The 12,592-nt window shown below is 40.2% G+C and overlaps 1 protein-coding gene across 13 annotated transcripts in view; it reads right to left on the reverse strand.

Moving 5' to 3' along the window:
• IMMP2L (inner mitochondrial membrane peptidase subunit 2) overlaps positions 1-12,592 on the reverse strand; it is an 835,235-nt gene that overhangs the window by 805,775 nt on the left and 16,868 nt on the right. For 4 of the 13 annotated variants that reach the window (XR_007354631.2, XR_007354633.2, XR_007354632.2 and 1 more), the window contains exon 1: positions 7-85. The exons of 2 other annotated variants lie outside the window; for them this stretch is intronic. Coding sequence is in view for 8 of the 11 variants with exons in the window: in XM_048836077.2 (XP_048692034.1) it covers positions 7-39 (33 nt within the window). In the remaining 3 variants the exon portion in view is untranslated. Of the gene's footprint in view, positions 1-6; positions 96-12,592 lie in introns of those variants that run through there. 7 more of the 13 variants (XM_048836073.2, XM_048836075.2, XM_048836074.2 and 4 more) reach the window with 4 other exon arrangements.

A 12,592-nucleotide genomic window follows, 5' to 3' on the forward strand; every position in this document is an offset into this window, starting at 1 on the left:
CCTCACCCAGGAAGTAAATGGACAGCAAATTTTCTTCATGAAAGTGTGATCTCAACCAGGCTTCACTGGAAATGCTGATACTCCCGGAGGAATTCTGCACCAAAAAAATTTAAAGTTCTGCATCTTTTATTTGTCAAAACAACACTATATAACCATACCCGTTTCAATTATTTGGGTAATTTATTTCAAAATATCTGTGAGCAAGTCCATAACAATACAATACAAAAAAGATTCCCCTACGTGCACAGAAATAAAGAAACCCCTACGACAACCCAGTTCCTGTTTCTCTATTATGCTTTTGCTGGGCACCTCCGTCTTGGTGTATCATTTGTCAGCTGGGCACATCTTGGAGGAAAACTCTGCCGCTTCAAGCTCTGACCCCCACATCCCTCTTTAACCCCCTCCCCCCGAGCCCAGCCACAGGGCACCCTCACCAGCCCAAACACTCACACTCCCTGCTCTCAGAACCCCCCCAGTCCAAACACCCACACCTCTTATCCCCAGAGCGCCACTCCAGCCCAGACAACCACACTCCCCTACCCTTCAGAGCCCAGGGATCAAGAGAGAAAAAGTCTGATGCTGGGTCCCGGGCTTGTATGGAGTTTGCTGCATGCCTCCTCCTTCCTTCAGGATGTGCTGGGAACTGCAGCTGCCCAGAACCCTCCAGCTCCCCCTCTCACTCCCCTTTGGCAGTGTCCTGTATTTACGAACTGGAGAGTTGGTCTCTGCTGGGTCCAGTGGCCCCTATTGGCAGCCAGCAGTTCTGCAGCACCAATTCTGCAGGGGAAAATGAAATTCTATGTAGAACATTAATTCTGTGCAAATTCTGCATTGCGCAGTGGTGCAGAATTTCCCCAGGATTAATGCTGGAGAGAACTTTGGGTGAGATAAACTTCTTTAGACTGGAGGTTAACCTGTTAGTCAAGTTTAGTCTCTAAAAAGCATGCTATGATTTTGTTTTATATGTAAATGGAGGTTACTTACCTGTAATTGGAAGTTTTTCCAAGATGTTTGGTCCCTAGCTGTATTCCACACATGAGCACCATGCTCCTGAATCTGAAATTTTCTTGCAAGCAGCGTCTGTTGGTCCACATGTGCACCATAGCTCTCCTTGTGCTCCAGAGGGTAGAAAGGACAGTGTGTACTGATAACTTTCCAATTCCTACTCTTATTACAAATCCAGAGAAAGAGGATGGAGTGCAGGTAGTGCAGTACAGATACAGATCACCCATCTCAAAGAACCTCCAGTTACAAGTAAGTAACCTCCATTCCTTCTACAAGTGATGGTCTCTATGTGTATTCCACACATGGGAGATTAACAAGCAGTGGTCAAACAGGAGGTGGGTGCAATAATACAGAAGTGATAGCTGACTAAAGTACTGCTATTCCCACAGCTGTATCTGCAGTAGAAGACTTAACCAAAGCATAATGTCTCATGAAGGTGAGCAAGGAGCACCAGGTAGCTGCCTACATATCTCTAGTAGCAATTCGTCTCTCAGAAATGAAGTAGAGATTGTCTGTGCTCTGGTGGAATAATCACTCACCCCCTGCAAGGGAAAGATGTGAGCTGGTTGGTAGTAGAGGATAATACAGCCAGATATACATTTTGAAAGTCTCTGCACTTTATATATATCAAGATATATCCTGACCTCTTGAGCTCTCTGTTACAGAAACTAACAGTTTAGGTGCCTACTAATTCTTGTTCTTCATAGAGAAAAATCCAATGCCCTTCAGATGTCCAGAGAATGATGCATCCTCTCTTCATCAGAGGTATGCAGTTTAGGAAAAAATATTAGCAAGTGGATGGTTTGATTCATCATATTAAACTTAGAAACTACTTTATGGATAAACTTTGAGTGGTGCCATAGCAAGACCTTCTCTTTATGGAAGGTAGTATATGGCAGGTCCACAATGAGTGCCCCAACTCACTGACTTTTCTGGCTGATGTTATGGCAATGAGAAAGGCCACTTTCATAAACTGATTAGCCACATGCTCTGTGGCCTGAGCTTTGAAAGGAGATTTAGTGAGAAACAAAAGAATGAAAGCTCATGCCCCAATGGGACCTCAATTTACTAATGCTGGAAAGGTGCTACAAAGTGCTCATGCCCTTTAAAAATGTAGCTGTAGCAGGGTGAATGGAGATCATGCAGTTATCCACTGGAGAATGAAAAGCACTGATTGCTACTAAGTGAACCTGAAGAGAACTAAAGAGAAACTCAAACTTTGAGAGACTCAAAGACTTAAGGGTAAATAAATATTCCAGCACAGCAGGGACCCAGCAGGATTCTGAAGATGGGCTCAGCAACGCAAGTTAAGAGGAAACGCCTCCATCTTACTGAATAACATCTCCTAGTAGACTTTCCTCCTTTGATTGAGAATGGATTGCACCATTCTGGAACATTAGCACTCTATGTCCAATATTCATCCAAATACCAGGCTTTGAGCTGCAATTCCAGACTGGGATGCTCAAAAGTATCCTTGTTTTGTGTTAGAAGGTCTGGAAATGGGCAGATTTTTAATAAGTGGCCAAGCTGAGAGCTTCAGCAGATCCATAAACCAGAACTGTCTCAACTAGTTGGGAGCAATAAGGATGATTAGAGTTCTGTCCTGACAGATTTTCTGTAGGACCTGTAATATTAACGGAATGGGAGCAGCAGGGCATCTCACATCAAGCCCCTGCCCAGAACAACTAAGAGTATATGTTAGTTGCATATGGACAGCAACTAAGAGTATATGTGAGCAGATCGATAACTTTCACAGTAGGAGTACAAACAGTACAGAATTTTAGGTTTGGACTTGTGAATCAAGGTGAAAATGAATATGGAGTTTTAGGAGCAGGCACTATAAGAGAACTCTAGGGTGGATAAAAATCAATTTAAATAAAAAACAGGATTTTTTTAATTTAAAACAGATTTTTTTGATAAAATGCTTTTTAAGGAAAAATCTATCTAAAGATAGTTTTAGAGAAGATACATTATAGCTCAAAGATATCTCATCATCGAATAGGAATTCGAAATTCTAATTCTATAGTAGGAGGCAATATATTCATGTAATGTTTAAGAAAAATTTTGTAAATGAGTTCCAAGAGTTCATGGATTAGGGACCCCAATCTTATGGGGTTCCAGGGGCTTCTGAATCGATTTAGGTTAATCTACCCAATGGCACTTAGTGCTCAGTCTAGAAGATACCATCAGAGATGCTTAGTTTTGCAGTTCTCAAACTGTGGATTTGTCTCTCCAGAGATAACATGCTTGTTAACAGCAAAAATGTTTTAAAATAAATAACTAATATATAGAGGTGAGAAATAACAGACCACAACCCTACTGTCCTCTGCAAATTTGTGTACACAGAGTTAATCCCTTACCTCTCTCTAAAAGTGCAAAGTTTCAAAAAGTTCAATGAACAGAAGATTGTTGGGGGCAGAATACATCAGGACAAGGAAAAGAAGTCTGGAGATAAATGTGAGAAAGGAGGGATAGGCAGTAGAAACAAAAGTAAAACTGTTTGAGCAGCATATTCCAGAAGTCTTGAGGTCTTTCTGAGTGTAGCCTTCATTGATTTGAGATCTCTCACTAGAACGGAAAACCTATAATGGCAGCATGCCATAAAAGAGACACAGTTTGGGAATATTTTAATGAAGTTCCTCTACCTGTGGGTAAGAGGTATGCATGCAAAATGCAAACAGTGCAAAAAAGAAATGCAAGGCCTGCTTGCCTGTACGAAACAACATCATGAGAAGTGTTTCTTCTCAGGAGAAAGCTGTGTTGAATATGATGGAAGGAACATGTCTCAACTTGCAGGATCTTCAGATTGATTAACTTTTTTATTTCATACTTCTTTCTTAAGGACTGCCTGTCTTCCTTCTGGACTATTCTTCAATTCTCATGTTTGAGCAAAAAATATAGTTGTTACTCTATGGTACTATCATTTTAGAGGCAGTTGTGATGAAAAATAAATAGCTGAAATAGGCAGATCTTCCTTTTATGATTTCACCTTTAAAGTAGTACTGAATGTCAGTGCATGCAATGAGTAATACTAAATGAGCGGTATGGTAATAATAATTAAATAACTGCACTGACTTATTTTGTTTAGGAGAATCCATCCTCAACATACAGGATTCTGAACACTATCCACCTTCAAGATCACGATCATTTTCTATAGTTTCAGAGTTACCTGCCAATGTTAGTGTTTCAGTCACATCATATATAGCCACAGTATATCACCTGTAGCAAAAGAAAAAAAAAAAATCTCCATCATCCAGAAACAGCCATAGATAAATTTGTCATAAGAACCATCAGATTACAAAACGAGGTAATTGATGAAAATATTGCCCAGTTTGTTTATGCAACAAACTCTCCTTTCCGTATAATTGAGAACGCATACTTCATTAATATGGTTCAGTCATTAAGACTAGGATACAGTCCACCCAACAGAGCAGATGTCGCAGGCAAATTGCTGGATAAAGTGTATAAAAAGAGGAATTGAGCAGTGTGCAAGAGGTCTAGAGGGTAAAATTATTAACTTGAGTCTTGATGGGTGGAGCAATGTCCACAATGATCCTGTTGTACGTGCTTGTGTGACAACAGAAGAAGGGAATGTCTTCCTTACAGAAACAATTGATACATCAGGAAATGCACACACAGCAGAACACTTACAAGTAGCAGCAGTAAAAGCTATAACAAACTGGGGGGGAAATTCAAATGTCTAGTACGCAGCTTGGTCACAGACAATGCTGCTAATGTATCCAAGATGAGAAGAAATTATTTAGAAGAGAGTCCGAAGCTAACATACAGTTGCAGTACTCATTTGATGAACCTCCTAGCCAAAGACTTCAGTGTTCCAGAAATAAAGGCTAATGTTCTTGAAATTGCAAAATATTTCCGTAACAACCACTTTGAAGCAGCTGCTCTGAAAAAATGGGAGGAACCAAGCTAACTCTCCCACAAGACACGCGATGGAATTCATTAGTGGATTGTTTTGAGCACTATATCAAGAACTGGCCTAATCTGATGACAGTTTGTGAAAAAAAATCATGAAAAAATAGATGGCACTGTCACAGCCAAAGTTCTCAACATTGGGCTTAAGAGAAATGTTGAACAGATTCCGAGTACCCTGAAGCCTATTTCTGTAGCCTTGAAATAGCTGTTTTATTGAGGACGCTGTTGAAATTTGGAAGAAACTGAGTGAGATCTTAAAAAGAAAAATATGCAATGACAGAGTTAAATTACAAGCATTAAAAAAATAAAACCAATGGGACAAGCACTATTCCCAGCTCATTTTCTTGCAAATATTCTCAATACTCCGTACAGGATCAAACCTTAACTGCTGAAGAAAAGGAGCTGGCTATGACATGGACATGTACATCCAGCAACCAGACAGCAATCCTCCCTCCATAATGCCAACTATAATAAACTTCAGAGCTAAGGGTGAACCATTCAAGAAATATATGTTTGCTGATGATGTTTTAAAGAAAGTCACACCAGTGAACTGGTGGATATCACTTAAGCACTTGGATCCACAAGACTGTTGAAGTGGTAATCTCACTTTTAACAGTAGTAGCTTCTTCTGCCGGTGTAGAAAGAATATTTTGTTCCTTTGAACTAATTCATTCCAAATTGAAAAATCGTTTGGGACCTGAAAAAGCAGGAAAGCTTGTTTTTCTTTTCCAGATTATGAACACACAGGAAAATAAAGGTGAAGACGACTGAGTTAGCTGGAGAAGCCAATATTTTAAAAAGAAAAGGAGTACTTGTGGCACCTTAGAGACTAACCAATTTATTTGAGCATGAGCTTTCGTGAGCCACAGCTCACTTCATCAGATGTGTACTGTGGAAACTGCAGCAGACTTTATATACACACAGAGAATATGAAACAATACCTCCTCCCACCCCACTGTCCTGCTGGTAATAGCTTATCTAAAGTGATCATCAGGTGGGCCATTTCCAGCACAAATCCAGGTTTTCTCACCCTCCACCCCCCCACACAAATTCACTCTCCTGCTGGTGCTAGCCCATCCAAAGTGACAACTCTTTACATAATCAAGTCGGGCTATTTCCTGCATAGATCCAGGTTTTCTCACTTCCCCCCCACCCCCATACACACACAAACTCACTCTCCTGCTGGTAATAGCTCATCTAAACTGACCACTCTCCAAATTTAAATCCAAGTTAAACCAGAATATCTGGGGGGGGGGGGGGGGGGGTAGGAAAAAACAAGAGGAAACAGGCTACCTTGCATAATGACTTAGCCACTCCCAGTCTCTATTTAAGCCTAAATTAATAGTATCCAATTTGCAAATGAACTCCAATTCAGCAGTTTCTCGCTGGAGTCTGGATTTGAAGTTTTTTTGTTTTAAGATAGCGACCTTCATGTCTGTGATTGCGTGACCAGAGAGATTGAAGTGTTCTCCGACTGGTTTATGAATGTTATAATTCTTGACATCTGATTTGTGTCCATTTATTCTTTTACGTAGAGACTGTCCAGTTTGACCAATGTACATGGCAGAGGGGCATTGCTGGCACATGATGGCATATATCACATTGGTGGATGTGCAGGTGAACGAGCCTCTGATAGTGTGGCTGATGTTATTAGGCCCTGTGATGGTGTCCCCTGAATAGATATGTGGGCACAATTGGCAACGGGCTTTGTTGCAAGGATAAGTTCCTGGGTTAGTGGTTCTGTTGTGTGGTATGTGGTTGTTGGTGAGTATTTGCTTCAGGTTGCGGGGCTGTCTGTAGGCAAGGACTGGCCTGTCTCCCAAGACTTGTGAGAGTGTTGGGTCATCCTTTAGGATAGGTTGTAGATCCTTAATAATGCGTTGGAGGGGTTTTAGTTGGGGGCTGAAGGTGACCGCTAGTGGCGTTCTGTTATTTTCTTTGTTAGGCCTGTCCTGTAGTAGGTAACTTCTGGGAACTCTTCTGGCTCTATCAATCTGTTCTGGTTTAACTTGGATTTAAATTTGGAGAGTGGTCAGTTTAGATGAGCTATTACCAGCAGGAGAGTGAGTTTGTGTGTGTATGGGGGTGGGGGGGAAGTGAGAAAACCTGGATCTATGCAGGAAATAGCCCGACTTGATTATGTAAAGAGTTGTCACTTTGGATGGGCTAGCACCAGCAGGAGAGTGAATTTGTGTGGGGGGGTGGAGGGTGAGAAAACCTGGATTTGTGCTGGAAATGGCCCACCTGTTGATCACTTTAGATAAGCTATTACCAGCAGGACAGTGGGGTGGGAGGAGGTATTGTTTCATATTCTCTGTGTGTATATAAAGTCTGCTGCAGTTTCCACGGTACACATCTGATGAAGTGAGCTGTGGCTCACGAAAGCTCATGCTCAAATAAATTGGTTAGTCTCTAAGGTGCCACAAGTACTCCTTTTCTTTTTGCGAATACAGACTAACACGGCTGTTCCTCTGAAACCTGCCAATATTTTAAGTTTCTCATGATGACCTGGCTGACATAGTTGAGTTGAAATATTTTTTAGAAAAAAAAATGTATTTAACTCTTTTAATTAAAAACAATTTTAACAAAAACAAACCTGATTTTAAAAAAAACTTGGATGTTTAACTAAATTAAAAAATGCATATGCTTGTTTTGCTAAAATATTACATGTTTGCTGTTGAAGAAAAAAATCCAGAATACATAATGTTGTTTTAGTTAAATAAAACAATTTAGATGTCTGTCTGGTGATGTTCTCTTCCTAATACAGCATGGCAAGAAAATTCTCCAAATACTAATCATTAACCTGTTGAATTGGAGATAGTTCACCTCCCAATGACTTCATAAATATCTGCTTCAATTACCTTTAGTAAACGAAATAACCAAACCATCCTTCATTTTCTGGCATAGCTGCAAAACTAATCTGAAAAATTTTCAAAATAAATCAATTTAAAATTGTATAGTGTGTACCTTCTAAAAATGAAACCAACATCTATCTGAGTTGTGAAGAATATGTATTAAGGTTATAACAACCAACAAGAATGCATTTTTATGTAGAAATCCATGATTAAATCAAGTCTTCCTGACTAGTGATTTAAATCAAATCCACCCTGTATATGAATTTAAAACCATTACTCAAGACTAAATGTTTCATTGGTCCCAAACTGACAATTTTCAGAATTTTTATTATATATATATATATATATATATATATAGGAATTTCCCACAGAATGGAATTTCTGGTTCCCAACGAACTCTAATCATAACTATTTGGATACTATTTGCACAGCTTATAGAAATTTACTAGGCTTTTTACTCTAAGAGCAATGAAAGATAATTCAGTTTCCATATTAAACAGATATTTTGCAAGTCTGATGCACAAAACAACTTCTTAACATAAAAATTCAACAACAAAAGATAGCGTATCAAAATACTTATAGAAAGATTAGATTTATGATGTTTCACAACATTATCATTATCATTAAGTGATAATGGGTTTGAGCAGTTTGGGTTTTTATTAAATTTCACAGAAAAAAACTTCAGGACAATAAGAAAATACATTCTGGTAAAAAATCTCTCCATATAAATAGTCACAAGAAGTGATTATTAGTGAATAAAACAAAAGTTTTAGAAGAGTTTAAAATCTAATAGCCTTCTGTGATACTTGGATTTCAAAATTTCACACTGGAAAGTTCTTCTGCTTCCCAAAATACATAAAGAAGAGTTTATGTAGCTCCTGAAGCACACAAATAATTGTAGATTTTATGCCAGCAGGGAACAAGCCTAAATGTGGCTAGTGTGTCAATGGAACAGGCTAGGTATTTACCCTTCCAAAGAGTCATTCCTTGGGGCAGGGAGTAAATAAATTAGAGGACTTCAAACAATTCAACCAACACAGCACATATTCTGGATCGATAACCAGCCAGAAGCACCTTGTATATATTAACAAGTCATAGCACATGAAAATGCTGCTGCAGGAACAATTATTGAATAGCAAGGGTAGACAGAAATAACCTGGAAATGTGTGCCCTTTTCACAGTGTTTACAAATTAGTCTTTTTTTTTTAAATGTAAAAACAAGTAATAGACAACTGATCATCATAAAACAGCAACCTTGCTAACTCGAGATTTAGTACAGAAAACTTGTTTAAAATCACAACACTGCACAGAATAGCAAGGATCAAGTGTTGGTACATAACAGGTCAAAGTACAAAGAAGTTCACATTGTGCAACTCAGAGATTAGGGCAGATGGAGCACAGCATTATCTGGACTGAAGTGTTTGGTGCACAAAAGGTCCAAGATTATAATGAGCCTCTAGTGGGTACTACAACATATGGAACAGAGATGCTATTTAGATTGCTCTCTACATATAAATGTTATTTTGATTCCCTATGCTTGCCTGCACATTAGAAGACACTGTTTATCAAGCAGCCTGCAGAATCCCATCAAGTAATATGCAGAAAGCCCCAAGTTACAATATATTTGCAAATATAAGCACTTAAAAATTACTCTCAGAAGTGCAATGGGAAGTATAGCAGTAAAAACACAGTATTAGCAGTCATCCACAAAGAAAAGAAAATGACCCCTGATGTTCTTTTACAAGAAAACATCTGGGGGAGAAGAGGCAAGCAATCACAGCCTACACGTGAAACAACTACAAAACCAAAAATTATATCAGTTTATTTTAAACAATCTGTTTCTTCCTCTCTTCTCCACTTAAATAACTAGTTTAGGTCAAAAACAAGTGACTATATTTACATTACAAAATTCACTTTAAATAAAAGGCTACAAGGTAATGTGGTATTACACCACCACGGGTTCGGCTCTGGGAGTAACAGTTTCAAGCTTAACAGAGTGAAAGTTCATCTAAATCTAAAGCAAGTAGGAGAGTATGTCTACACTTGCCAGTTTTAGCACAAAAAGTCAGATTTTTATGCAAAAACTATGCTAGCATCTTCACTGGAAATCCATATTTTGCGCTGAAACTACTGAGTTTCAGCGCAAAAATAAAACCACCCCAACGAGAGTCTTTTTGCACTGATGCTTTTGCGCTGATGTGCCAGTGAAGGCTCTTGGTTGCTTTTACAGGTCTAATTGCCCTCTGGAGCTGTCCCACAATGCAGAGCGGGAGTGGCTACTCTTTAAAACTCAGCAGTCCTGCCTGCACGTATGCGCCCCCCCTCCCCTTTAGCTCCTTTCTGACAGCCGGTGCTGTCACTGCTCCAGGACACAAAACAAATCATTATTGTGGAATGCTCCGGCTGCCTCCCACAATACAAACAGAGGTAGGCAGACAGAATGCGCTGCGCAGAATTAGGGAGGGAGGCGGGGACTGAGGTCAGGGTCTCCCTCTCCTTCTGCCTCAGGACTGGTTGCTTCTGGCGGCTGTCACACACTTATATCCACCCCTGCCACAATAATGATTTGCTTTGTATCCTGAGCAGTGCATAATGGGATAGCTACCATAGTGCACTCCTCTCATCCGCTGTGCAAGTGCTGCATATGTAAACATGCTCTGATGCCTGCGAACACAAACCAGTATTTTTCTTTTAGCACTTTCCTGGCACCGACAAAACTGTCAGCGAAAAAACTCTGCAAGTGTAGACATAGACTTAGAGTCTCTAGGAACACAAGGACCAAGGGTAGTGACGACCACATATATTCACAAGTAGAAGGTTTAGTCTCCTTTACAAGTTTTATTAAAGTTATGAATACCCAAGCACATAGAAATTCTCTACATACCTATGCACAAGTTACAAATATAAATATACTCACATCCTTAACAGTAGTGTTAGGGTCTGATGGGTCTCTCATGGTTTGATCATCAGTAGACGGATGGTTCCTGCTGGAGTTTCCTATAGGGAGCTCAATATTCCCACTCTGGGTACCCTCTTTTATAATGTAATTCTGACTATACCCGATTAGCATTTCTGCACTTGGTGCACTTTGCAGTTAGGGTATGTGTTAGAAAAATGTGATTACCGGGTATCTTGTAATTACTTTTACTGTTAATTTTTCCGCAGTATCACCCATTGGTACATCTCTTCCCGTAATCTTAGGGCATCAGGTTATTCTTTGGTCACTTCCTTATGTCAAGCATTTCTTAGCTCCAAGGCCTAGTATGGCTAAGCTAAAATCTTTCTGCCTGTTGGCCTTGCATTTCATCCCCACATACTTAGAAGGAATAATCATGCATTAGATATCTAACTAATGATCAATTTCATACTTCTATAATCCTACAATTTAACTCTGTGTAACATACGATTATATATGACATTACATGTTCGTTAATTATAATCACACAATAAATGAATAATAAACTAAAATCATTGGCTACAACCTTATCTCCACAAACCAATTAAATGTCTGGTTTTTGGTCAGTTTATCAGAAGAAAAATAATTTTGTGCGCGTCAATGTCACTGTGGAAGCATCCACATCTATGTGATTTGCAAGGAAACCAGGGAAAGATTTCAAAATACAAAAGTACAACAGAAAAGAAAGTGAGCTTGGTTTTGCTACATGCTGTGAAATATAAAATCAAGTGGAAAACAGAAGTTTTCTGCTTTAAGTATGACTGGTCCAACTTGCAAAACTAGTTAATTGCTATTCTAGCAGCTGTAATGAATGAGATAAAGCTAATTGTTAACCAGTTACCTTAAAAGAAAAATTGTGTGGCCTCTTTACATCCTTGTGCCTTTTTTGTCATCTTTCATAGGCGCTTTAAGGCCACAAGGGACAACTATGATCATGTAGTCTGACCACAAGCATCTTCAATATTTTGCATTGTGCAGGTCAGTGGTGGGCAACCTGTGGCCTGTCATGGTAATCTGCTGGTGGGTTGCCAGACAGTTTGCTTACATTTGCCCCGCCACCCACAGCTCCCATTGGCTGGGAACGACAACCCGTGGCCGCTGGGAGCTGCGGGCAGCCAGGCAAATGGAAACAAACTGTCCGGCGGCTGACCAGGGGATTACCCTGATGGGCTACGTGACACCCACAGGCCACAGGCTGCCCACCACTGGTGTAGGTGCATGCATACAGATTTAACAATTATCGTCTCATTTATGAGAAGGTGCATATCTGAGGCACACAGAAGCTATATATATAGGCAGGCCGAGGGACTACTGGCCGCCGCTTCCAGTGGCTCCCATTGGCCTGGAGCAGCGAACCACGGCCACTGGGAGCTGCGATCGGCCAAACCTGTGGACATGGCAGGTAAACAAACCAGCTCGGCCCGCCGGGGGCTTTCCCCGCACAAGCGGCAGAACAAGTTTGGGAACCACTGCTCTACAGAGATCCCCTTGAGAGGGGAAGGAAGACTTGGTCCATTCAGGAGGCCGAACTGTGCCTACTGAGCTCTATGGAGCAACAAAAACTGTGGGGTATTTCCCCTTTCCATCTCCCATACTGGCCTGTGATGAAAGTAACTCAATAGGCTGTGACTCTTGCCACTACACTGTGAAAGGAAGGTCACATCGGGGCCTTAGTGAGTTTCTGAGGCTCCTGGATCCACCAGGAAGTGAGGGACCCACAATTAAAGGCTCGGAACTTTGTCACTATATATTAGTTCTACATAAGTTTTCATTTGGGAGTGTTTTCTAGTTCCAAAAGGAGGCCTATTAATCTTTTTCCTCCTATAGTTTTCCCCTTACTATT

This window comes from Caretta caretta, chromosome 1 (genome assembly GCF_965140235.1).
Source record: "Caretta caretta isolate rCarCar2 chromosome 1, rCarCar1.hap1, whole genome shotgun sequence".
In the NCBI taxonomy this organism is placed as follows: domain Eukaryota; kingdom Metazoa; phylum Chordata; order Testudines; family Cheloniidae; genus Caretta; species Caretta caretta.